Genomic DNA, 27,682 nt, shown 5'->3' with positions numbered 1-27,682 from the left:
TGATACTTAGAAAAGGTTTAATGACTGTCCTATTGAAAATGTATGGGGAAAAGTTGATATTAAATGTTAAATTGTGCAAATACCGTAAGTAATGTGGAATCAGACGATATATATACCCCGGGAGGCGTGAATTTTTGAAGCTAGAAATTTGAACAATGTAAATTGGAGGTATTATTTGGGAGTTGTTAGGCGGCAAAAAAGTGTGGAGAATAAAAATCACAATAACTTGGGAATGCTGACACAATTTCATATAGTAAAAAAAAAAAAAAAAGAATTAAAAAATGATGCACCGTTAGTTTTTTTTAAAAGTATTTTTAAGTTTTCATATCTGTAAATTCTCAGTTGTAATTTGCTATTTTTTAGGGTTTTTTTTGGTTTTTTGTTTTTATTAAAATTTCAAGTAATTAAAAACGAAAGTTTGAAATTTGTACTCAAGTTCTCAAGTGAATTTTTAAAACGGTCATTTTTTTATGATTACCAAATTTAAGTAGTTAAAAAAAAAAAAAGACAATTCAAAAACAATACAAATTTCCCCCAAGTTTTCACATTTGTAAATTCTCTGTTGTAATTTGCCTTTTTTTTTTTAGTTTAAAAAAAAAAAAAAAAAATCAATCTTGAACTTTTTACTTGCCCATTTCATTCTCAAAGACAAAATATTACTTTGTTTAAAAATAAATAAATAAAAAATCATATATAGGCCTACACACACAAACTTAACAAGTGTGATTAAATGTTATTCCTGCTTTGAGGTAAGTATGTAACATAAAAACTTATATGTTTCAGAAAGCACACAAAAAACACTTTTTTTTCTTTAGAAATATTTTTTTCCCAAAACAAATTGACAGCAGTTTCCTTTTTGGAACAAAAACTTTATTCTTGAAATAAAAGGCTTTTTCACTTTCCTATTATAAAGCACCAACTTTCATTTAAAAAATGAGTTGAAGAAAAAAAAGACAAAAAAATTGGCAAAATTCTTAGAAGCCTTTTTTGCACGTTTCATCAACAGCTAAACACAAATGTGACTTAAAATGTGCATTTTAGTATTTTAATAAAAGTGACCCATGTTGCATTAACATGTGGTTCCACAGTAGCGGTGCATCACAACCAAAAAACGAACAATTAAAAATAAATTAGCAGCAGTATCAAATAGTGCGAATGCAAAAATATTAAGAACAATCTTCAAAGTCATTGCAAAGACAAATGCCACTTTTTTTTGTTTTGTTCCCTATCTGCAGTCAATGCTCGTGCGTGGAGATGTCGCGGTAGGTGAGGTACTCGCGGATGCGTTTGGGCAGCGGCAGAGGTTCCACCTGGTGTGTGGACACCGAGTGGCGCAGGGCGGCGCGGCACAGGTGACGCAGACCTGGCACGACCCGCGGCGCCCGCCAGAACCTCACGTGCCCGTCGCGGGTTCTGGAATTGGGAAGAGATGATGATGTCTGAGTGTTTCAAAAAGGCTACGCTCAAGTAGTGCTGCAACGGATCGCGGATCGGATAGTTTTTCCAGATCAGTGATAAATAAATAGTATTTGTCTTCATTAATTTTTTTAAATGATTTTCCCCATTAAATACATTTTAAAAAAATCAATTCAACATGTCTAACATATGTTTAAAATTTAGTGCCGTCATTTATTTTCTAAAACGCCTTTTCCCATTAAAGGGATACTTGACTCATTGAGACATTTTCAACAGTAAAAAAAAATATATATTTTGTCTATAATTAATATGGTCACGTCATTATTTTTCATGTACAATGAACCGATCAATAACGTAACCAATATTAATAGTAATAATACATAAATATATATATAACGATATATTGATATCGTGATAAATAGTGATACTTCCTCCTGATTGATTATCGCTACATCTACGTAAGTATCACGATATTTGTGGTTAATATGCAGCTACTATAACAGCTCTGTTGTTCATGAATTATTGAGCAATTACTTGGCGGGCCACTAGGGGGAGCACGTCATTAGGTGAACAAGACATCATAGTTTATTATTTTTTTAAATTTATATAGACAGTATATTATATATTTATATTTATCTTTACATTTTTATTATTATATTATGAATTATTGTTTTATTAACTTTTATTTGTATTCATATATTTATTCTTTATTTTTTATTATTTATTTATTATTTATTTTATTTTTATTTATTATTTTTTATATTATTATTATTGTTATTTTATGGTTAGTTTTATCATAGATTCATTACCTGACCAATATATCGCTTATCGCTGTATCGTCACATTGTGAGGTAATCGTTATCGTGAGCCGATATCGCATATCGTATTGTGAGGTACCCAGAGGTTCCCACTATATATTTATCTTTATATTATTTTTATTATATTATGAATTATGTTTTATTAATTTATTTGTATTATTTATTTATTTATTATTATTATTATTTATTTATATTATTGTTATTATTTTATGAGTAGTTTTATCGTAGATTCTCGTGGATTTATGACCTCACCAATATATCGCTAATTGCAGTATCATATCGTGAGGTAATCGTTATTGTGAGCCTTGTATCGCATCATGAGGTAACCAGCGGTTCCCACCCCTAATATAATAATAACAACAACAACAACCACGGACCAATGATGATCCGTTGCACCATTACTTTCAAGTATTTGCCAAAAAGTTGGCAAAACATGGTTTTACCCGGTTGCGATGACTCCGCCTTGTGGATGGTACTTGCAGCACAGGCCGTTGGAGTCGCGGTCGGCTTGCGTCCGCATGGTGAGGCCGGGCGTTCCCGGCTCCCAGATGCCGAGCGCCCTGCGCAGGCCGACGCGGGTTAAGCTCGTGTTACCGTGACGACCACGCGCACCACCATCCGACTCACCTGTCGTCCGTCACGATGGCCAGGTGCACGCCGCTGGGAGAGAACTGGATGGACGAGATCTGGTTTTGCCCGTAGTCGTCGAAGTAGTCCCTGTTGGCGGGAGACGTTAGCGTGATGTTTTTGAGTGCGTTTGGCTAGCTTCGGGGAGCCCATCTGGCTCCTTCTTTCTTACGCCAGCGTGGCCAGCTTCTGCGCCGTGTACGGGTCCCACAGGTCGACCCACCAGCTGGCACCGCTGAAGGCGGCGGTGGCGAGCAGCGCTCCGTCGGGTGAGAAGTCGCACGCCGACAGCAGGTAGAGCGTCTTGTGGGCGCCGCCCGTCAAATTGCGGATAAACGTGTACGAGCGAAGGCTCCACAGGCACACCATCTGACGAACAAGCAAGGTGCTTTTAGTTCACTCAAACTAATGGATATGTCCGATTTCAAGTCGGGGGTCCTTCCGAGCGCTGATATCGGGTGGCGCCGTGCGTGGTGACAATACACACGGCAGGATTATCTGTGAAGATTATCGCTTGCGTCTCGGCGCGTCCTTACGATTGTCGGGAGGGGAAATTCGGGGCTAAAATCGGGCCAATTCTCCTGCCGTGTGAACCAGGCTTAACAGAAAAAAATAGAACTCAAAAAACATTTCATTATTATAGTTTGGGATTTTTCATTTGAGTTTAGAGTTCTTTACATTTTATGCGTTTTAAATTACTTTTCAGGGTGGTTCTATTAGTTTTTAGTTATGTAAAAAATAGTTTTAGTTCAAGGTTATTTTAGTTAACTAAAACTAACAAAAAATAAATAAAATTCAACAATTTTGTCAGGTATGCAGGACCAAAACTGCCAAAATTAAAATAAATAAATAAATAAAAGTTACAAATAAAAACTTATATAAATTATAATTAAAACATTAAATACGAACAAAAAATCTAAATGGAAAATAAAAGCAACCAAAATAATATCCATAAACAAATAAAAACGAGATTAAAAAATATATAAATATAAAATAAATAAATAAAAGTGAGTAAAAATTGATATTAAAAATTAGAATTAAAATAAATATGAAAAAAAAAATCAAAATTGAAAAAAGCAACAAAAAATATATCCATAACTAAGTAAATAAAAGTACAAATAAATACAAAAAAATAATAAACGAGATTAAATATAAGATATATATATATATATTAAATATAAGTACATATAAAATAAATAAATGAATAAGAGTGAAAATAAAAACTGATATACTAAATTGTAATTAAAACATTAAATAAAAAAAATAAAATCTAAATAGAAAATAAAAGCAACAAAAATATCCATAAATAAATACAAGTAAAAATAAATACAAAAATATTAAACGAGATTAAAAAATATATATATAAGTAAATATAAAATAAATAAATATGAAAATAAAAACTGATATTATAAATTATAATAAAAACATTAAATACGAAAAAATAAATCTAAATGAAAATAAAAGCAACAAAAATATCTAAATAAATAAAAGTATAAATAAATACAAAAATAAAAAACTAGTTTCAAAAAAAAAAAGTATACAATAAATAAACGAAAGTGAAAAATAAAAACTGATGTAAATTATAATTAAAACAATACAAAAAAATAAATCTATATGGAAAGTAAAAGTAATAAAAAAAATATATCCATAAATAAATAAAAGTAAAAAGAAATACAAAAATAAAAAAACAGATTCAATAAATAAAATGTATGTTAAAATATAAAATAAATATCGAAATAAATATATCAAAAGAATTCAATTTCAATCAATAAATAAAACTGCTCTGCTCTCACATCAACTTGCGGCTTAAGTACAACCCGAGACACGCTTAGGACCGCCCCCTCATTTGAATAACATTTCCACCTGACAGAGCGTCGGCAGCATGAAACAAACATATATATGTGAGAGCAGAGTGTTTTTATTGATTGATTGATTGATATTTAATTCTATTTTTATATTTATTTTTATTTTTGAATCTCAATTTTTGTATTTATTTTTACTTTTATTCATGGATATAGATTTTTTTGTTTGTTTTTTATTTTCATTTATATTTATTTTTTGTATTTCATTTTTGAATTCTATTTTTTATATCCATTTATATTGTCACTTTTATTGATGTATTTCATTTGAATTTTTGGCAGTTGGAGCGAGCCCAAATGCAGCGAGCAGGTCGTTATTCTGCCGACTTGACGCAAGCGAAAGTCCTCGTTAACCGTGAACGAGCAAAAGAAGCATGCAGATAGGCAGCAGGCGCTCACCCTGTCGAAACGCCCCACGGTGGCCATCATGCTGCAGTCGGGCGACACGCAGCAGCAGCTGATCCAGTCTTTGTGGCCGGACAGCACCTGAACCTTCTTGCCTGACCGTACACAAGGGGGACAATTATCAACGCTTTTTTCATTTTATTATTATTCTCCTATCAAGGTGTGACGGACTTCATTGTACAGTCAAGATTTCTGCAGGTATCATCACATCGAATTGAATGCAACTTCAAATTCATGTAAATGCTCATGTACATGTAGCGAACACTCATTTTACAGTAAGTCATTCATAAAGTTACATTTAAGAGTTATGGCTAAAAAGAGTAAAAAAACATTTCGTCATACATTTGTGTTAAGGCAATTTTTCTGCCTCAAGATGGCATTAGTGTTTCATGCTGGCGTTTAACAGAAAGTGTACATTTTTCTTTTCAATGTCAGAGCAATTCAAAGGTGCAACTTGTAGACATATATATATATATATATATATATATATATATATATATATATATATATATATATATATATATATATATATATATATATATATATATTTTATTTTTTTTATCACATTTATTATTGCTAAATTGGGCAAGAGTGACTTTTTAGTTTTTGAATCTCATTTTTTTGTATTTATTTTGAATTTTTAGTTATGGATATATTTTATATATATATATATATTTTATTTTCGTATTTAATTTTTGAATATTTTTTATATACGTTTATATTGTCGTTTATTTATGTATGTATTCATTAAATTAAAAAGTCTTAGAATGTATTTATTTATTTTATTATCAATTTTGTATTTATTTGTAAGTACAGCATGCAAGAATTTTTATTTACCAGTAATTAGGTACAATTGGTTGTACTTTAATTTTTTATTTTTATTTTATTTTTTTTAAGTTTATTTATATATTTTTTTTTTCAATTCACATTTATTTTCTGTATTTAATTTTTGAATATTTTTTCTATACGTTTATATTTTCACATTTATTTATGTATAAATTAAAAAGTCTTATGAGTTATTTTATCAATTTTGTATTTATTTTTCAATACAACGAGCAATAATTTTTATTTACTTGTAATTAGGTACAATCAGTAGTACTTTTTCTATTTTGCGATAGGTTTATTTCAATTTTGTATTTATTTTTATTTTATTTATTTGTTTATGTATTTTTAATGAAAAAGTCTTGTTGTATATGTTTACTAAATAATGAACAACAACTGTATTTCAATTTTTAACGTCTCGATGACATCGTACTGAAATCCGTTTAATGCCATTGAAGGTCTTGAAAGGCAAAATCCATTTCTTTTCTTTTTTTTTTTTTAATGGCGTGACGGTTAATAATAATAATAATAATAATAATAATCGTTGCATGATTTGCCATTTGGTGGTGGTGATGTTGCGTTTGTTTGCGCTCGTCACCTTTGTGGGGCAGGTCCCAGACGCGCAGTGTCTTGTCGCGAGACGACGACACCAGCGTGAGGCTCCCGTTGGGAAGGAAGAGCAGGTTGCGCACCACGCCCTCGTGGCCGGAAAGGTCCAACATGGCCACGCCTCAAACACCACAACAAACAAACAAACAAAAACTTTTGTTCACGAGCAAAGCAAAACAGACAGCTGTACTTTGTTAAACAAGGGCGAGCGAGCGAGCGTCTGCTCCAGTGACAATTCCAAGATTGGCGACAACGTCACAGACACGTAGATGGCGCCATTTTATACTCAAACACTACTACAGTACTATTTTTTTTGGGGGGGGGTTGTTTTTTAACTTGTTTGTTGGTACTTCTACTTTCACCAATTTGTTTTGATCTGTCTGTTCTTGCACTCAAGGTCAAAGGGCAAGTTCTTTTATTTTTGTGCCTAAGTTCAATCACTAGTACTAACCGTTTTGTTTTGTTTTTGGGTTGTTGTTTTTTTTTTTTTACCTGTGCATATATTTAAGTATACAGTACAAGTAATACTATTTATTTGTAGGTACAGTGTGCAAGAATTTTTATTTACTTGTAATTACGTACAATCAGTTGTACTTTTTCTATTTTGCGATGTTTTCTTAAATTTTTTTAAATTTATTTTAATTAACTAATTTATTTATTTTGTATTTTATATTTTATTATCAATTTTGTATTGTAAGTACAGCGTGCAAGAATTTTTATTTACTTGTACAATCAGCTGTACTTTCTCTATTTTGCGATATTTTTTTTCAATTTTGTATATTTTTCAATTTTGTGTATTTTCTTGTGGGTGCAATCCTGTTTTGTTTTTTGTTTTTTTAATTGAAAACTAATTGGCTGTTTATCCGCGCTTTGTAAAGAATTTTTCGGATTCCATTTTTTTTTCTTTTTATAACAGAAAATCAAAAGTACAAGAGCTGACCCACCAGTGCGAACGTTCCAGATTTTGATGGTGCCGTTTTCCAAACCGGTGGCCAGCAGAAGAGCGTTGCCTTCGTTGTTATTGTTGTTGTTGCCTTTTGGTGGCGATTTGTTGCCGGGCAACTTTGGGGCCCGGGGCCCGAAGGCCAGCCCCCAAACGGGATGACCGCAACTGAAACTCTTGTCCGCTCGGTCCACCTGGCTGTCCTGACCTTCGTCTCTGCGAAGGGGAATTTGTTGACAAAAGCAACACCAAAAAACGTCAACCATACAATAATCATTGACATCGGAAGACACTCATATTTTGATAAGATTTATATATATATATATATATATATATATATATATATATATATATATATATATATATATACATATATATATATATATATATATATATATATATATATATATATATATATATATATATATATATATATATATATATGAATGTTCCAAGTATTGAAATTTCCTAGGGTTTCACAAACGCCTCTCATGAGCTTCAAAGACATGCAGCATTCTTTTTCAGATTAGGTCACTGGATTTTTATTTGTTATTATTTTGTGCTGAATCATATTTGTTTGTTTTTTTTTCATTCTGAAAAGTATTGTTGTGGATAATGGTCACTTTTTTTTTTTTTGTCTTTTTCCATAACCAATATTCAGATTCAGATTAGGTCATTGTATTTTTATTTGTATTATTATTTTTGTGCCACATCATTTTTTTATATATATATATTTTTTTTTTTTATTCTGAAAAAGTATTGTTTTGGAGAAACGGTCCAATTTTGTTTGTCTTTTTTTTTTTTTTTAAACCAAGTAATATTCAGATTCAGATCAGGTCAATGTATTTTTATTTTTTATTATTATTTTTATGTAAAGTCATGTTTTGTTTTGTTTTGAATTCTGAATAAGTATTGTTTTGGACAACGGTCCCTTTTTTTTATTCTGATTTAGATTAGGTCACTGTATTTTTATTTATCGTTATTATTATTATTATTATTATTTTTGTGCCAAGTCATGATTTTTTTTTATTTTTGAAAAGGCATTGCTGTGGATAACTGTCTCTTTTTGCTTGTCCTATTTCATTTTTTGTTTTAACCAAGTAATATTCAGATTCAAATTAGGTCACTGAATTTTTATATTGATTATTATTTTTGTGCCATTAGTTTTTTTGTTTTGTTTTTTTTTTCTGAAAAGCATTCTTGTGGATAATGGTCTCTTTTGTTTGTCTTTTTTCATTGTTTTTTGTAACTCAGTAGATTCAGATTAGGTGATTGTATTGTTATTTTTTTATTCTTATTTTTGTGCCAAGTCATTTTTATTTTTTTAATTCTGAAAAAAAAAGTGAAAAAGTGGATAACGGTTGCTTTTTTTTTTTTTTTTTCTTAACCAATGTTCAGATTCAGATTAGGTCACTGTATTTTTATTTTTTATTATTTTTGTGCCACATCATTTTTTTTTTATTCTGAAAAGTATTGTTGTGGATAACAGTCTCTTTTTGTTTGTCCTTTTTCATTTTTTTAACCATGTAATATTCAGATTCAGTCACTGTGTTTTATTTTTTAAGAATAATAATTATTTTTGGGCCAAGTCATTATTATTTTTTTTTATTCTGAAAAAAAAAAAAGTATTGTGGATAATGGTCTCTTTTTGTTTGTCTTTTTTCTCTCTCTCTCTTTTTTTTTTTTTTTTACCAATTAACATTGTTTAACTATTTAAACAGTTTAAAACTTGCACGTGCGGACACAAAACTTTTTTAAAATCATTATTATTATTATTATTATTCGAGTGTTGAAATTTCAACGGGTTACGCGTGTGATGTTCAGGCAGAGCACAAATATTCACGACATGATTCACAAATATTTGTCAGTTAGTCAGCACGTGTCATTGTTTTCAGATTCAGTCACTCGATTCAAAATACATATTTCTATGTGGCAAGTCGTGCTTTTTAATTTATGGGGGGGAAATTGAATAACAGTTATGAAGGTTTCAATCTGTCTTTTTAAGAGAACAGGACATGTTTTTTTACCAGTTGACATTTAAAAACAACTTCTTGTGCATAGGAAACCTTTTTCCCCATTTTAATAAAATAAATGTCCAAAGTTTTAACGAATACTTGTACAATGTTCAAGGAACAAGTTCGCATAACACTTGACCGATGTGGAGGTTTTTTTCCGAGAGTTTTGCGAACGCCTCGCGCGACGTTCAAGGAACGCGTACTTATAAGAACGTACTGCGAGTCGAGGGGCCAGGCGACCACCCACACGATGCCGTGACCCATGGACCAGGCGAACCAGGCTCCGTCCGGAGAGAAGTCCACGCTCCACGTCTCGCAGCCGGGCCGGCCCTCCAACGACGGCGGCCGCCGGGTCTTCAGCTCCAGGATGAGCGCAGGGTCGGAGGAGGAGGAGGCGGCGGCTGCGGAAGACGGAAAGAAAACAAACAAGCGCCGTCAACAACGCTCACCGAGCGGGGACGTACGGAAGGGATGCCGCCTGCGCCGCTCGCCTCCGCTTCGTTGGCTGTGATGCGTTTACGTACAAGTCGGCTGGAGCCCCGCCGCGTTGTCTTGGCTCGAGCACATGGTGGTCGCGTCGCGGTCGTCTTCACATCGTTCTCGGCGTTCGAAGACAAGAGACGAGCTCGTCGGGACTAGTTTGGGGTAAATAAATCGTCGACGGCGGTTACCTCGCGTCACGTCACGTCAGGTTAGTGAAAGAAGGCGACGCCGTGGTGATGACGACACTTTTCCGAGCGCGGACATTTGCCCGGTCACGTTTCTTGGGGCTCGTTACGCAACGTCGCTAAGCCACGCCCCTAACGACGAGATGTGGCTCACACGGGGAAAAAAATTACACACACACACACAAACCAGGCCCCGCCCCTGGTGGTTTGTCAATTTAATAGTGTGCGATACTGCAAACGTTGGTATCAATACGCTACCAAGTAAATACAGGGCGAGTATCGCCGGATACTAACGGATATCGATACTTTTGAAAATTATAGTTTTTTGTTTTTTTAAGTAAGGTGGCAACAATCAAATTTCAACCTTTAAGTGTTTTTGTGTTTCCTTTTTTAAAAAGGAGAAAATTAGGACAAAGTTTATTGATAAATAGAAAATACTTTCAATGTTTCCCGCCCACAAATATTCATACCATAACAAAATAAGATTTAAATCTTAATATTAAAAGACGTATTATGGTGACCCGTTTTGGGCTTTTTGTTGGTTCTGACCAAGTCATTTTAAAATAAGATATGCCTACGGGTAAACAAAGTGCACAAAGTGATCATATATTTTCCATAGAAAATGAAAATAGCATATAGCACGTTAGCGAGCATGGAGCTAACGTCGCATATAGCACGTTATCAAGCATGGAGCTAACAGAAATTGGTATGGTGTCAAACAGACAAGAGTCACTTCTACTTGCACGTTTATTACATTACTAAAAATGAAGCACCAAAGCCGCGTATCTATACAACTTACTTCTTAGATCATCTAAAAAATTGAACAATGTGCTAACAATGTCAAATCTGATCCACAGAAAATGAAAAAGGTCTAAAAGAGTTTGCATATAGCACGTTAGCTATCGCCATCCAGCCATTCTGTTTTTTTTTTTTTCATGCAAAACACAAGAGTATACATACTGATTACTTTACTTTTTTTTTAAATACTGTTTTTGTGGGTTTTATGATCTGGAAGCCCAAATTATATAATAATAAACAATCCTAAAATCTATAAATCTATAAATCTCGATTAAAGTTTGACTTTGTAAATGAATTTTAAGAACCATAAAAATAAGCAGACACTGGTTGATGTACACATTTCATGTCAACATAAAAACTATTTATTGTCTGTACAAAAAATTCCACGCTGAACCTTTTTTTTTTTTTTCCTTTTTCCAAATGTACACGCGTCGTTCATGTTGTTCCTGTTCAGTTGCATTCTGAAGGAAGGCGATCGTGCAAAGCATGCGCTGTGGAAGATGACGTCATGTTGACATGTTGACGCTCCACACCAACATCGAGGCACTTTTTTTTTTTTTTTGTCGAGGTAAAACAAAACGAAAACAAAAATCACAACCAATGGCACACCTTGCAAGCCAAGCCCGTACAAAAACAAACGCCGCTCCTTTCACATTGTCACTGGGAGCACACGCTTGGGCTGGATTAAAAAAAAAAAATGTAATTTTAAAAAAAGGGAATAATTGATATCAAATCCATTTTCCTCTTCGAGCCTGATATCGATTCATAAAACCATGAATCAATTATTTTATTGTCTCTTTTTTCCATAAATTAATAAGAAAATTGAATCTTAAAAGCCTTTTTTTTATATCTTACTATGCAGGTAAATATGGTGAAAAAGTAACTTGTAAAAAAAAAAAAAATTATACCTGTAGAAAAAAAAAAGTATATATTTGTGTCTGTAAAAGTAATCATTTTTACCTGTAATTTTTTTTTTACCTATTTAGAAAAAATAATCATAAATTTACCTGTAAAAAAAAATGTTTAATAAAAAAAAATAGGTGCAAAAGTCACGTGACTGGACAGCAGCAGAAAAAACCTATGACTCCTAGTGGCCACTTCTTTGACTACAAGTTGTCATTTCTACTGATACAAATGTACACCTTTTTCTCTACAGGTACATTTTTTTTTTTTTTTTTTTGTACAGATACACATTTTTTATGTACATTTCTTTACGTACAATTTTTTTTACAGGCACAATTTTTTTTTCCTTATACAGGCACAATTTTTTTTTTTTATGGGTACTTTTTTTTTTACTGGTACATTTTTTACGTACATTTGTTTTTGTTTTACTTGCAGGTACAAATTCTTTTTATGTACAATTTTTTTTTACTGGTACAATTTATTTTTTTTTTTTTTTTTTTAATTTTTTTTTACAAGTTACTTTTGCCCAATATTTACCTCCATATCTTACCGTTTTTCTGAATTGTTCACATGAATTGACAAGTATTTTCTTAACATTTATGAAAGACCTGACTTGTTGCACTTCAACACAATTCAAAATCTTTTTAATTCATATTTACAATTATTGAATGAGAATGATGAAAAATGTTCATCTCATTCTTGCTGATGTCAATGTTTGTGTAACATGTAAGTGATAACACGTCATTAATAAACTAAATTGTTTAACCAGTTACTGCCTTAGCGAAATTTCAAGTTTTTGGAATTATCATGTCCTCGATATTTCGGAAGAATTGACATTCCATAATTAATCAGTATTGGATTGAATTGAAGTGGAACAAATCGAAAAAAAAAAATCAAATTTGAATTGAACTGAGCTCTTGCGAATCGAAATGGAATCGATGTGAGGAAATAAGACTGGATAATATAATACCCTGCATCCAACCGCTAGAAAGTCAGCAGGTCGGGTGGCACCTCCCTGGCATCCGACTTTCCCGTGTCCTCATGCTCACCTGTAGGGGGCGACATTAGTGTGAAACAAACAAACCAATGCGTGCAAACGTGACATCACGTCTGACATTCGTACCGGACGGGAGTGTGTGGATCTGGACCAGCGTGGTGGGCGGCACGTCCGACGCGACAGCGGGGAGGCGCGGAACGGCCTGGAAGATCTGCTCTTCGTCGGATTCCACCAAGCTCAGCACGTCACCTCGGTCGCCCTCCGAGGACCTGCCAAACACCGACAACGGTCACCGCGCACCTCCTTTCATTCATCCACTCATGGAAATATTGGGAACAGATTGACAACATATAATCATCATTTGTACATTTTTTTTTAACTGTTTAAACATTTGTTGGTACAAAATTCTAAATAAATAAATAAATGAGTAAAAGTGAACATTAAAATGGATATTTAAAAAAAACAAAAATCGAAAATTGTTTCCAAAAAATATCTATAAATGCAAATAAAAAGAACAAAAATATATATACATAAATAAATTTGTATTTGTATTTATCTTGTGAATTATATTTTTTATATCCGTTTTTGTTTTCACTCTCAGTCATTTCTTTCTTTATTTATCTATTTATTTATTTATTTTGTCAGTTGTGGTCCTCCATAGCTGTTGCAGTGCTGATTGTATGAGGTGACTGGCGGCGGATGACTCACCCAAAAGGTCGCCCTGAAACAGAAACAGAAACAGCAAAAACCAAGGTCAGAATTTAGAGCTTTTCAGATTTTCGCGTGGTGGTACCAATTATGTTGGAATGTTGAATGGGATGCATGGCGTAAATGAAGTGGTGCACCAATTCCATTTTGGCTGAGAGAAGTTTGCAAGAAAAGCTTTTCTGACACTATCAACGGTGTGCGCCAACTCTGTTTGGACGTTAAAGTGTGGGTACGTGGCTTAAAAGTACCGATTGGAAGGTGCGCACAAATTCAGTCAGAAAGTTGAAGGTGGACCGCAGGGATTACATACTTTTCAAAGTATCTTTTAGGGGTGCGCCAACTACATTTTTAGGAGGAAATAATGGCTGAGAGAAGTTTGCAAGAAAAACTTCCTGACACTATCAAAGGGGTGCGCCAACTCTGAACCTTGAAGTGGGTGTGTGTGGCTTAAAAAGCATCTTGGAAGGTCCACAAATAAAGTACAAAAAGTAGTGAGTGGTATTGTAAACTGGAACCGTAACTATTTATTTATGCATGTATTTATTTAATTAAATATTAATTATTAATTAAATAATAATCCATCCATCCATTTTCTGTAATAATCATAATAATACGATAAATATATATATGAATAAATAATATAAATTAATAATAATATAAAAATGTTTGGCTGTATGTCACTTGAAACACCTGTTTGGAGGTGCACCAAGTTACTCATTGGGGACACCGCAGGGATTACGTTACTTACAAATTATTTTTGGAATGCGTGGCTGAAAGAGGTTTGCAAGAAAAGCTTTTGCTGACACGATCAAGGGGGTGCACCAACTTGTTGTCGAAGTGGGTCAAAACGCTTAAAAAGTATCGACTGGAAGGTGCGCAAATTCAGTCCGAATGTTGAAGGTGCACCGCAGGGATTACGTGCCTTACAAAGTAACTTTTGAGGGTGCGCCAATTTTCACATTGTGGATATTGCAGTGATTACAAGTTGCTTACAAAAGTACCTTAGGGGGTGCGCCAACTACATTTTTGGCAAGAAAGCGTGCCTGAAAGAGGTTTACCGAGGCAGACGCGATGTCTGTTTGTAAAGAGCAGCTTTGCCACGACGGCCGCCAGGCCCACGACCAGCGCGGCAATGAAGACGCCGACGATGACGCCCGTGTAGTCGGAGGCCGCTGACAAGACAAAAACGGAGGCGCGGCGTCAAGATGAGGAGAAGAAGGCGTGGCGACCGGTCGCTCGGCATTCCGCGCTGCTCACCCGTGACTGTGAGGTAGACCTCGGCCTGGCGCAGCGCCAGCGCGTTCTCGCCGTGGCACACGTAGGCGCCGCTGTCGTCCCGGCTAACGTTGTTGATGGTAAGGCTGTAGGTGGCGCCGTCCCGGCTCAGGGCGTACTTGGGGCCGGGCGCCAGCGCCACCCCGTCGTCCGCCGCGCGCCTCCAGCTGATGTTGGCGGGCGGCACCGACGCCGCCTCCGTGCACGCGAGCGTCACACTGTTGCCCTCTTGCGCCCACGCCAGTGGGGAAACTTCAGGACGCGGCGCCTCTGCGGTGTTAGCATACGTTAGCCGTTAGCCATTGTTAATTAGCGTCTAGTATCTAGCTAGGTAGATACTACATAGATATATAGCTAGCTAGCTAGCTAGATAGCTAAATAAATATAGCTAGATAGCTAGACAGCAATTTATAGCCATCGAGCTAGCTGGCTAGCTATTTATTTAGCCATCTAGCTAGCTAAATGATAGCTATCTATCTATCTAGCTAGCTATATTTAGCTAATAAATAGCTAACTAGCTAGCTAGCTAGGTAGATAGCTACATAACTAGCTAGTTATCGAGCTAGTTAGCTAGCTAAATATATAGCAGCTAGCTACCTTGATATCTAAATAAATAGCTAGCTAGCTAGCGAGCTTGATTGCTAAATTTATAGCGAGCTAGCTAGCTAGATAGCTTAATGAATAGCTAGCTAGCTAGATAGATAAATAAATAGCTAGCTAGCTAGATAGCTAAATAAATAGCTAGCTAGCTAGATAGCTAAATAAATAGCTAGCTATCTAACTAGATATATAGCTAAATAAATAGCTAGCTATCTAACTAGATATATAGCTAAATAAATAGCTAGCTATCTAACTAGCTATAGAGCTAAATAAATAGCAAGCTATCTAGGTCGATAGATAGCTAAATAAATAGTTAGCTAGCTTGATAGCTAAATAAATAGCTAGCTATCTATCTGGTTAGATAGATAAATAAATCAATAGCTAGCTAGCTAAATCAATAGCTGGTTAGCTAGTATGCGCGCAACGTACCGAGCTTAAGGGAGCAAGCGGGTTGCCGTCCGGCGGCGAGCGCAGAGTGTTGTGCGGCGCACCTCAGCGTTTGGCCACCGGCCAGCAGGGAGCGGTTTAGCGCCACCCGCAGGACGGACGTCACCTCCGAGGCCAGCACACGGCCCTCGCCATCCCCGTGGCCGTCCCCGCCCTGGCTCCATTTGAGCTCGGGGTCCGGGTAGCATCCGGGCCAGGCGCAGCTGAAGCCGACATGCGTCGGGTCCGACGACTGGAGCCATGAGCACTCAGGGTGGCGCTCGGAAGCATCTGCGCCAAAAAAAAAAAAAAAAAAACACCAAACACGCTTCAAATACAATGTTAGATTCTTTTCTCTTAATTAATTTAATCAATAAGAGCAGTTTTACTCAAATCAAAGTCGGCATTTGAACCATTTTTGACCAAACATTCTGCCAAAGGTGAGAATCCAAATGAGCATGATTATTTGAGAAAGAAAAATTATATATATAATGCTATACCTCTAGCCAGCTAGGTAGATACTAGATAAATGTCTAGCTAGCACAGAAGGACAGACAAGACAGACAGACACCAGATATCTAGTTATCTAGCTAGCAAGAGTGGTGATAGATGTCTAGCTAGCTAGAGTGGCGATATAGATGTCTAGCTCGTTAGCTAGAGTGGCGATATATGTCTGTCTGGCTAGCTAGCTAGAGTGGTGATAGATGTCTCGATAGATGTCTCGATAGATGTCTCGATAGATGTCTCGATAGATAGATAGATAGATAGATAGATAGATAGATAGATAGATAGATAGATAGATAGATAGATAGATAGATAGATAGAGAAACAGACAGACACTAGATGTCTAGCAAGCTAACAAGAGTGGCGACAAATAGATGTCTAGCTAGCTAGCTAGAGTGGTGATGGATGGATGGATGGATGGGTGGATATGATAGATATGAACTTACAGTAGACAAGCAGCTGCGCGCTGGCGTTGGCGACAGCGTGCGTGAGCGTGTTGTTGGCGACGCAGCTGTAGACGCCCTGCGCCTCGGGCTGGACGTCCTTCACGCTGAAGTCCAGCCAGGGCGCGCCGGCGGCGGAGGCCAGCGGCATTCCGGCGAAGGTCCACGCGAGGCGCTGGGACGGGTATGAGGAGGCCACGCAGTGGAAGGACACGCTGGAGCCGCGGTGCGTGACCAGCGTGCCGTTAGACAACACGGTGGACGGCACGATGGACAGCGACACGTTCTCCGGACCGCCTGAGGAGGGCGCAAGGTGACGTCACACTTGGCATCGGGGTAGAAAACTTTTGAATCATATTTGAGTTGTTATAAAGTAAAAAAGAAGAAAAAAAGATTTCAAATTGTTCAAGAGTTAAAAAAAAGAAAAGAAAAAAGTAATTTAATTAGTTACAATTAAATAAATAACCAATCATGACATCAAATATACTGAAAAAATGTTAAATATACGTAAAATTGTTTACTTCCATAAAAATAGTAGTTCATTTAATTCCAATTACATAAACAATTCTTTAATAAAATAAATATTTAAATATATTTACAATTTTTTTTTACTTTATTACTTGGTATAACTGAACTAAATATTGAATTAATTATGATTTTGAAGTCTATTTTCTATTAAAATTACTGATTAAATGAAGTGAATTTGAAACTGTTTTAAACATGTAAAATTGTTAATTTTATCAACATTCAAATCAATTACTACACAGTACTAACCAAGTATTTAGTTCAAAATGATTGCTAAAGGTTTTCCTTAAAATTGTTGATATTAGTGATTATTATTACAATTACCAAACCAATTATTTCCCAAAGTAAATTTAAACATGGTGATGTAAAATGTTGATGTTTGCGATATTATTTTCTTATCATTATTTAAAATATAATTGACCAAATACAAATTAATACAATCAGATTTTTTTTAAATGCATGCAAAATGTCAAAGTTTATTATAATGGTAAAATAATTCATGCTCATTTTAAAATGTTATTAAACAACTGAAAAAGTTGAATGTACATTAAATGTTAGAATGTTAACAACTGTTGTTGACACATTTAATTAGATCAATGCATTTCAACTGACTACACTGACCAACTTTAATGGGGGGGGGTCTAAATCTTACAAAATCGATAGGCTACAAATAAAAACGGGGCTGTTGATGTACCGAGTTACAGATGCGAGCGGGCCACTTTGCGCCCGGGGACCTTAGTTTGCCTAGTGGCGCTTTAATATCAAACAAGCCGCGACTGACTTACCTGCCACCAATCTGTCTCTTTGAAAAATCGTTAAGGTTTATGAATCAGAAAAATGCCCATGCTTTTGAAGTTTTTTTGAATGATTTTGACTTGATTTAAAAGATTTATGGGATCCTTTTCTTTTGACAATTTGTAACAATGCCCCTTATTCTTGTTCTTTATTTGTTCTATTTATGTTTTTGTTTTTATTTTTTTAAGTGTATATTTCTTGAAGTGTGCTGTAATCGACTTGTGTGTAACATTTTGTGGTGCTTAATTTGTTTATAGTTGATGTTGATTCTGAATTTAAAAACAAACAAACAAACAAAACAAAACTTACCTGCCACCTGCAGCAGTACGCGCGCGCCCCACGTCACGTTCCCCGGAAGCGTGGCCTCACACAGGTACACGCCCTCGTCGCCCTCCGACACCCGCCGGAAGTTCAGGCTGCCGTCGCCGAGCACCAGCACCCGCGACCCGCCGTCGTCGTCGTCGCCATCGCCGCCTGGGCTGCCGCTCGGCACCGCCACCACGACCTCGCTTCCGTTTTTCGTCCAGCGCGTCCGGGACGGCGTCACGGAGCCCTCCGAGTAGCACGGAAGCAGGACGACGTCACCGGGCGCCGCCGTGATGACGGAAGACTCGGACGGCGAGGCCGGCTCCGGCGAATCCGACGCCCAAACAGCGACTGGAACAAACAAACATGGCTGGGCGGTCGCAACGTTTTCCCCGCGCGTACCTGATCATGTGTGCGGGCCGCACTCACTCACCTGTAGTAGCGAACACGCACGCGACCACCCACGTCCCCCCCGTCATCATCGCCACGTGCTCTTCATGTCCTTACTAAGTTACAACTATTACAAAAACGAATGAGAGAAAGAGAGGGAGCGTGATTCAAAACCAACAAAAAAGTCCCTCCACCCCAGTCCGACCAGTTTGACCAGGTGACGTAGGCGGAAGCACCCAGGTAAGTCGGCGGACAACGGAGCGGCCATGTTGGCGTCACCTGGCTCCTCCTTTTTTTCTTTTTTTTTAAAATAAGATAAAAATAAGTCTCTATTTCTAATATTAACACATATTTAAAATCACGTTTTCATTAAATGTTCACCGTTGCGTGATAAATCACAAAGATCTAATTTTAGTGCCCTCGAGTGGCCGTTTTGTGCCATTCCTCATGTTTGTGGCGTTTAAATGGAGTCCGAGTCTTGAGAACCATTCATTTAAAAAAGGAAATACCCTGATTCAAAAATATGCACCGATGGGAGATAAAGGAGGAAAATGGGCACTTGTGTAAGCAAGTAGTCCTAAAATAGAATCCAAATTGAGGGAAGCGTGTTTGTGACGTTTGTTGCAGGGGCTGTCATATACGATTCTATCTTTTGCGCCGGTCCCTGAATGCCCCATTGCCTGTTGTGGAATCTAAACCGAAACAGCGGTTAGCGTCGCAAGTTAGCGGCTCCGTCCACATAAATAAATAAATAAAATGCCCGTGGATGTGAAACAATGGAGCGGCCCGTTGCAGCTCCAGGAGGTGGAGGAGGAACCCGGCCTGCCTCTGATCGTCAAATACGGCTCCGTGGAGATCGACAAGCTGGGCAAAGTACTCACGCCAACGCAGGTTAGCTATTAGCTTAGCCTAGCCTAGCAGAAAATGTGCGATCAAAGTGTTTATTTAGGAACGAAGCCTTGTCACGCTGAAAAGGCGAAAACGTGTAAGATAATTTGTATATTATTAAGCTGATAACGTCACTATTTTGTGTACAATAAATTAATAACGTTCAAAAGAAATGTTGCCAATTGTTGTCAACTGAAAATGACGCCATCAGGCGTGCTCAGGAAACGACCAATCACGGCTCACCAGTTTTCTGGCTTTGGTCATGTGACGTTGGCGAACAGCCATGATTGGTCGCTACTTGTTTCCTAAACAGGGTAACGACAGCTTCCGTTGACCTCATGAAAAATAATGGAGTTATCGCATTAATTATACACAAAATATTGCCTTCTTACTGCTGAAAATGGCCCAATGAGTCAAATATCTCGTTAAATTCCACTTTTGCGCCACATTTTCACCTCTTCAATTCAGTGTTGTCTACATTTTATGGTAGGTTGAAGACAATTCACCAAACAAGGGCAACTTTTCGTTTTTTGTTTTTTGTTTTTAAGAGCTGAATTATTGTCAATCTTTTTACCCCTCCAGGTACAGAATCGACCCACTTGCATCGAGTGGGAAGGATGTGACCCCAGCAAACTTTACACTTTGGCCCTGACTGACCCCGATGCCCCCAGCAGGAAGAAGCCCACATTCAGGTTCAAATCTCATTTTGCAATAATTCACTTTCAAAAAAGTGTCTTGTCAATTGTTGAAATTGAAGACTGGCCAATTTTCCTGTTAAATATTTTTCTATTCAATGTTTCTGCCACTTTTTCCTGTTTGAATTTATTTTTTTGCCATTTTTTTAATCAAACATTTTACATTCTGTATTTTTTTTTGCCAGCTTTTCACATTTATCTTTAACAAATTAAAATACATGGCATTTTATTTAATGTTTATATTAAAAAAAAACATGAAAATTTGTTTTTATATTTACATTTTAAGTTCATGTTTGTTGCCAAATTTTCTATTAAATATTCTATTATCATGTAAACAAATGTGAATTTAAAAATGTTGCCAAGTTTTCATGTTAAATATTTTAAAATAATTTTACCTGTTTTTTTATTTATTTATTTTTATTTTTTATTTTTTTTTTATCATGGAAATGTTTTGCCATTTTAACACTATCGTCCAAAATTTTTGCTAGCTTTGTCATTTTTGCAAATTCAAACATGTTGAAATTTCTTCTACGTTTACAGTTTTCAAATGAAAATTTGCTTCCCAATTTGTATTTTTAATCCAAGTTTGTTGCTTTAATTATTTTTTTTAAGTAAATTATTTAATGTGAATTCAAAGCTTTGTCAATTTTGCAAATTCAAAAATGTTAATTTATTCCATGTTTACAGTTTTCAAATGAAAAATGCTTGTCATTTTTTTCATGTTTACATTTAAAAAAAACGTTAAAATTTGTTTTTATATTTACATTTTAAATTCATGTTTGCTACCAAATTTTCCTAATAAATATTCTATTATCATGTAAACAAATGTGAATTTAAAAATAAATTTGACATTTCTTCAATGTTTACAATTTTCAAATTAAAATTTGCTTCCCAATTTTTATATTTAATCCATTTGTTGCAGAATTTTACAAAAAAAAAAAAAAAAAGCAAATTTCATGTAATGTGAATTCAAAAGTTGTTGCCAATTTTTCATGTTCTCCTTTTTTAATTATGTGGCAGTAGCGGAGCTTCCGCTTGCGAAGCAAAGCAGGCACATATTACCATCCGAGAACATGACGTTTACCAATTTTCTTTATTTACTGGAATTTTTCAGACAAAATGCGGCCCGAACCGTTGACCGTACCGGCACAATTGAGGTATCAAAAGATGATCAAGATCTGACTTGGCGGGGAATTATTTTTTTTCCGGAATTCTGACGCAATTCCCCAAAAAGAACACCAAGATCCACAAATCAAGCACCTATGGATTGACCTGATTTAAACAGGAAGTGACCCGGAACTGACCTGATTTCAACAGGAAGTGACTTGATTTCAACAGGAAGTGACCCAGAACTGACCTGATTTCAACAGGAAGTGACCTGATTTCAACAGGACGTGTCCCAGAAGTGGCTTAAAATCAACAGGAAGTGACCTGATTTCAACAGGAAGTGCCCTGATTTCAACAGGACGTCACCCGGAAGTGGCTTAAGATCAACAGGAAGTGACCTGATTACAATAGGAAGTGAGCTGGAATTGGGCTAAAATCAACAGGAAGTGACCTGATTTCAACAGGAAGTGACCCGGAAGTGGTTTCAAATAAACAGGAAGTGACCTGGAAGTGACCTGATTTCAACAGGAAGTGACTTACTTTAAACAGGATTTGGAAAACTGTTCAGTACATGCGGCTTTCCACCTTGCAAGAGTCAGCATATCCAAAATTTTCGCGGAAATTTTTGTAGTTGTAATTTATTCGTTTAACATTCCCAAATTGCGTTTGAACATGACCTTGTTTGTTGTCAGGGAGTGGCATCACTTCCTGGTGGTGAACATGAAAGGAAACGACGTGTCTAGCGGCGACGTCTTGTCCGACTACGTCGGTTCTGGCCCACCCGAGGGAACAGGTAACACAATTAGCAAAAAGTTGAAAGGTTGCAAAATGTTTCCGGACGCTCGTCAAACGTTTCCTTTGTTGCCCGCGCAGGTCTCCATCGCTACGTGTGGCTGGTGTACGGCCAGCCGGGGGCACTGTCGTGCAGCGAGCGCATCCTGGGCAACCGCTCGGGCGACGGCCGCGGCAAGTTCCGCGTGGGCGACTTCCGCCGCAAGTATGGGCTGGGCGTGCCCGTGGCCGCCACCTGCTACCAGGCCGAGTGGGACGACTACGTGCCCAAACTCTACCAGCAGCTGGCGGGCAAGTAGACGTGCCTCGTCGTTATCGCAAGGAGGCGCCGTTTCATCTCAACTCAATAAAGTTGCTCAACAATCCGGACGTCGTCTGTTTCCTATCGCCTACACGACTTGAGTGGTCACAGGAAACTTTTTCGAAGATCCATTATTATTATTTATTATTTATTCATAATTGAAATGGGAGGGATCAAATCAACATCTGCATCACAAAATAATTAATTGTTCACAATTTGTTGGTCATTTTGTTCAATGAAATGTTACTTGCGTTATCAGTACTGAGTGAATACTCGTACGTATTTTTAAAAAATTGTGAAAATATCTTTTTAAAAAAAAAAGTTAATGTGAAGTTTGTTTTGGTGGCAAAAAAAGAAAGAAAAAAAAGTCAATGTGAATGTTGAAAAATTTGCTTTTAAAAAATATATTTTAATTTGTCTTTAGTGGGTGACAAATATTTTCGACAAAAAAATAAAATAATTTATTTCATATTTTTATTCATATATAATTTTTATTATTTCATTTATATATATATATATATATATATATATATATATATATTATATACATGTTTTGCTATTTGCTAGTTGTATTTGTTAGACTTCAGGCAACAAAAATATTTTTTTATATATCTATATTTATATATATAATACATCCAATCGGATCAAAGACATAAGAAGACATGCGCGTTTGTGTGATGAGCACTTTATTTCCAAATGTAATTAAAATCTTGCCAACAGCTGCGATTGAGCTTGCTGACCCGTCGTGAGGGTTAAAGTGCATGCAATTGTCCGCTGCATCGGCGGAAGGAAATCGGACAAGGAAAAACTTTTTTTTTTTTTTTTTTTTTTTTGCACCTGTGAAATCGCGATTTAAAATCGAATATGAAAATAAGTAAAATCCTTCCGTACAAAGTTGCCGTACGCTTATACCGAGCCCTTGGTGCGGAAATCCGCACTCCATGATGATGATGATGATGATGATTCTTCATCGCATTGTTCTTCCCATCGGTGAAACGGGTCTGAGCGGCGGTCAGGTCACGTGACGCGTTGGCTCGCCCCGTCCTCATCTGTGCTGATCTTTGTCCAAGTTGTCGAAGCCCAGGCGCGCGCTCTCGGCGTCGAAGGCGTCCAGCTCGCGCTCCTCGCGCTCCAGCAGGTGCTTGATGCGCTCCGTGCGGTCCTTCTGCACCGACGCAAGCTCCTCCTCCATCTCGGACGACAACAAAACACGCACGAACATCGTCAACACAACTGCACTGCTTTCATTTCATAACACCTTTAAAAAAAACACAAAAAAAAAAAACATTTGCATCAAGTTGGAATGCAAAACTTTCATTTTCAACCTCCATCACAAACTGGGTACCTCACGATACGATACGATACGATATGCGATACGAGGGCCACAATAACGATTATCTCACCATACCGCCATTATCGATTATATCGGTCAGGTCATAAATTCACGATAATCTACGGTAAAACGGCTCAATTTTATGTTGTTTTTTTTCTTTTTGTACACAATATTCAAACTGGTGTCTTCTTCACACTGAGTACTTTAGTGTATTTTTTTTTTAAAAAACAAATACAAATGTCTTCTTAACTTTCTGTCAACAAATTTGTCTTTCTTCAAAAAGGGATACTTTACTTATTTAGTAGAGATAGACCGATATGTTTTTTTGAGGCCAATACTGAAACATTTATTACTAGTCAAGGACACCGATAACCGATATTTGGAGCCGATATTCATTTTCACTGAAAAAGGGAAAATATTAGCATTAAAATTTGGAAAAAATACAAACTCCAGCTCTTACTGTTTTTTTTTTTTTGGAATTTTAAAGCATATGTTTATTGAGCAACTTATAGCTGGGAGCTTTTTTTTTTTTTTTTTTTTTTTTTTTTTTTAAATCTTAGTCAATAGACATCTTTGTTTTTAAAGTCTAACAAGTTCCGGGATCTCTCAGGGACAGTAGAATGTTTTCAAAAGTTTAATAAAAACAAACAATTGTTTTCTACATGAAATAAAGCATTCCAAAATTTCAAAATATCTGATTTATTAATATTTTTACTTATCTTAGTTTTAATTTGAAACAAAAACAGAAGGTGCAGAAAGTTCCCAGGGTTGGCAAAAGTTGAAAACTTAAATTTTTTTTAAATTTACATTTAAATTAGCTCACTGAAGGTAACACTTTTTTAAATGGATCTATCAAAATTAAATCTACCAACTGATTTTTCAAAATGGCTGATGCCGATATATGTCAAAATGCTGAATACCGGCGCCGATAATCGTCCCAGCCGATAATCGGTCTATCCCTATTATTCAGCCATTTTTTGGCAGTCAAGCGTTCATTATTTTTTTCATGTGGAATTAGTACCTTTTAAAAACACATTTTGCAACTTGCTGTCAACTGAAAATGACATCACAATGTGGTCAGGTAATGACCAATCACAGCTCATCTGTTTTCTAGGTTTGGTCATGTGACATTCACAAGCTGAGCTGTAATTGGTTGCCTGAGCCCTGAGCCCCTGTGATGTCATTTTCAGTCGACAACTGTCAAAATTGTTTGTTTGTTTGTTTGTTTTTTTGAAAGTATTAGTTTTTACGTGAAAAATAATGAAAGTATCAAATTAATTATAGACAAAATAGTAACTTTTTATTGTTATTATTTATAATGGGCTAATAAATAAGTTAAGTATCGCTTTAAACACTATTGTCAGTTACAGAGTCAATTGTTCCATTTTATAAACTGACATTTTTTTTTGTGGAACATTGCAAAAGTAAATAAATTAATAAAATGACTTAAATATTCAATCAGAAATTGTGTATATCAAAAATTCGACATAAAATGTTTTAAAAATGTTAAAATTGAAGATATAATCCACATTTTTCATAGAAATGCTGCACAGATAAATGTCAAAGTTAGCTCATCATGAGTCTTCTTCGCCTGAAGACTTGCATCCATTTCCCCGCCACGCCTATGAGGCACTTCCCCTAGTGGCCCACCAAGTCATTGCGCAATAAGTCATGAGCAATGGAGCCGTGATAGCGGTTGTATATTAACTCCAAATATCGCCATACTTGTGCCAGCGTATCGATAATCTATCGGGAGACCAAAGTATCATGATTTATCGCGATATCGATATATCGGCACACTCCTAATCACAAAACGGATCACGTTAAAACGCGTCATGACCTTTCCAACAGACTCGACAGCTCATCAAAAAAAAAACAACACAACGGCAAATCGAAATCGTCATCACAAATTCACAACCAAAAATAAATCACAACAGCAAATCTGAAGGCAAAACAAAAGAAAATAACACAAACATTTAACAAAAAAAGAAAGTTAATTTTTTTTCTGTTGCGTTTCATTATTTGTTGTGTTTTGCACTTCAGGGCCACCGTATACTTTGAATCGTGTTGAAATGTGACACGTTTGAACATAAAATGGATGACATCAGCACGGGAAATGAATCTCAGTGAAACATGAGATACATCACGTTATTTTTAACAAAATCCGCAACATTTTTTTCCACGACTTTTCGAACCGATTATTCAAGCAGTCGTGCCACCAATTATTTGTGCCACCTCATAAAAATCGACCATGACCAAAAAAAAAAAAAAAAAGTGTGTCAACAAAGCAAAGTTTCAAATAAACTTTGTTGATAACTTGTTTAGCTTTAGTTAAGGCAACACTAACAAAAAAAAAGATGAAAAAGGACAACCAATTATGGCATTTTACTTTTAGTCTAAAACAATAATCAAAAGCACGTTTATTATTGTCGCCGTTTCTGCTTGAAGTCCAAATACAAGCACGCAAACAACGCCAGTCGACTCTGTGCAGGTATGACGTCATGGCGTTGGAGCGAACGCGTCCAGCAGAGGGCGACAGGCGACGCTCCAAACACTGGCCCGCCGCCTGTCTGCCCCTTTTGTTGTCTGCACAAACCGGCATGACGTCATCATCGACACGCGCGCGCATCCGCAAACGCGCTCGAGACAAAACTTGCTCACATACATAAATGTGAACAACAACAAATTGAACACACGTCCTATTAAACATGAAAAACAAAGATACACGCATAGACAAAAAAAAAAAAAAAAAATGATGATTGAAGCCACTTTGGACAACACAGGAAAAGCGACCATTTTGGGTCTGGACTGACTGGACTTTATGCTGCATTCGCGAAAAGTGGGAAGTTGGCCGTTTCCCCACTTCAAACTAGGAAGTGTGTCCGGGAACGCCCCTGAAGTTTACTCAAGTATAAAAATACCTGAAAATGTACTCAAGTATAAAACTCGATAGCTTTCTTCATTCATAAATATTCAATATAACTTCACATAAACAACATTTGTGACTGCTATCTCCCTGCATGAAATTCTACGCTCAACTACTCAATGGTATGCTTATGAAATAAGATCAAAACAATAAATGAAGCAGAATTGTGAGAAGGCAAGCTTGCTGGAGGTCAAAATGTGATTTGAGGACCAAAACAAAAAACAATTGATCGCTATTCCGCCATTTTGGTTGTTTACTTTCGCCTCAAATGCGTTCAGGTCGGAACTGGGAAAAACCAACTGGAATATATCCGACCATCCTCGAATGCAGCATGTGAATGTCGTTGGGAGAAGTGAAGCCGGCGGCGGCCATCTTGTGCTGCCACTCACTAATGCTGCCTAACTTGAATACTTTTGATTTCTCCGCTGTTATTTTGTTGCCTCTACAGCCAAAAATCCACCGCGGATGACATCAAGTTGGACCAATCGGTCTTGGATGTACATTTCGTTGACAAGGAAAATCATTAAATTTGCTCTTCTAAGGTATATATCACCAGGTGCTACTCAAAGATTTGTCTATATTATGTTGTCAGGACTCATCAATAATCAAATCAAATGTTGCGAAAATGTCAACCTAAGCTGTGTGTACGACGGAGTATTAGTTCCACGTATAAATATATATATATATATATATATTTTTTTTCTTTTTTTTTCTTCCAGATAATGGGGTAATAGTCCAAGAAAAAATCTTGAAATTTTGCCATTTGTAAAGTCACAAATTTGTGAGGT

At 36.2% G+C, this 27,682-nt stretch overlaps 4 protein-coding genes across 9 annotated transcripts in view; 1 reads left to right on the top strand and 3 right to left on the bottom strand.

Annotated features, from left to right (window-relative positions):
* Positions 1 to 848: 848 nt before the first annotated feature.
* wsb2 (WD repeat and SOCS box containing 2) lies at positions 849 to 10,323 on the bottom strand. Its single transcript, XM_077521066.1, has 9 exons — positions 10,039 to 10,323; positions 9,732 to 9,915; positions 7,501 to 7,715; positions 6,546 to 6,677; positions 5,120 to 5,220; positions 3,034 to 3,230; positions 2,862 to 2,951; positions 2,678 to 2,794; positions 849 to 1,413 (listed from the first exon to the last, which is right to left on the bottom strand). The coding sequence occupies exons 1-9, from the start codon at positions 10,079 to 10,081 to the stop codon at positions 1,236 to 1,238; spliced, it is 1,257 nt and encodes a 418-aa protein (XP_077377192.1). The 5' UTR covers positions 10,082 to 10,323; the 3' UTR covers positions 849 to 1,235.
* Positions 10,324 to 11,319: 996 nt separating this feature from the next.
* vsig10 (V-set and immunoglobulin domain containing 10) lies at positions 11,320 to 19,953 on the bottom strand. 2 transcript variants are annotated; one of them, XM_077521065.1, is made up of 10 exons: positions 18,896 to 19,953; positions 18,466 to 18,813; positions 16,840 to 17,133; positions 15,893 to 16,180; positions 14,846 to 15,133; positions 14,647 to 14,760; positions 13,589 to 13,601; positions 13,007 to 13,149; positions 12,854 to 12,932; positions 11,320 to 11,526 (listed from the first exon to the last, which is right to left on the bottom strand). In XM_077521065.1, exons 1-9 carry the CDS (start codon positions 18,942 to 18,944, stop codon positions 12,868 to 12,870), a joined length of 1,602 nt encoding a protein of 533 aa, XP_077377191.1. In that variant the 5' UTR covers positions 18,945 to 19,953; the 3' UTR covers positions 11,320 to 11,526; positions 12,854 to 12,867. The 2 variants fall into 2 exon arrangements, with proteins under 2 accessions (XP_077377191.1, XP_077377190.1); XM_077521064.1 differs by having other exon boundaries at positions 11,320 to 12,932.
* On the top strand, positions 19,137 to 22,699 carry pebp1 (phosphatidylethanolamine binding protein 1). Its single transcript, XM_077521067.1, has 4 exons — positions 19,137 to 19,743; positions 20,323 to 20,432; positions 22,235 to 22,335; positions 22,416 to 22,699. Exons 1-4 carry the CDS (start codon positions 19,609 to 19,611, stop codon positions 22,631 to 22,633), a joined length of 564 nt encoding a protein of 187 aa, XP_077377193.1. The 5' UTR covers positions 19,137 to 19,608; the 3' UTR covers positions 22,634 to 22,699.
* Positions 22,700 to 23,534: 835 nt separating this feature from the next.
* Positions 23,535 to 27,682, bottom strand: part of taok3a (TAO kinase 3a) — a 68,025-nt gene continuing 63,877 nt past the window's right edge. For all 5 annotated transcript variants that reach the window (XM_077520610.1, XM_077520611.1, XM_077520607.1 and 2 more), the window contains one exon: positions 23,535 to 23,827. In XM_077520610.1, coding sequence (XP_077376736.1) covers positions 23,681 to 23,827 — 147 coding nt within the window. In that variant the 3' untranslated portion in view covers positions 23,535 to 23,680. The remainder of the gene's footprint in view (positions 23,828 to 27,682) is intronic.

The sequence above is a fragment of the Festucalex cinctus genome, chromosome 5 (genome assembly GCF_051991245.1).
Source record: "Festucalex cinctus isolate MCC-2025b chromosome 5, RoL_Fcin_1.0, whole genome shotgun sequence".
Taxonomy (NCBI): Eukaryota; Metazoa; Chordata; class Actinopteri; order Syngnathiformes; family Syngnathidae; genus Festucalex; species Festucalex cinctus.
Note: the sequence above shows the minus strand (reverse complement) of the source record. Positions and strands in the feature narration are given on the sequence as shown.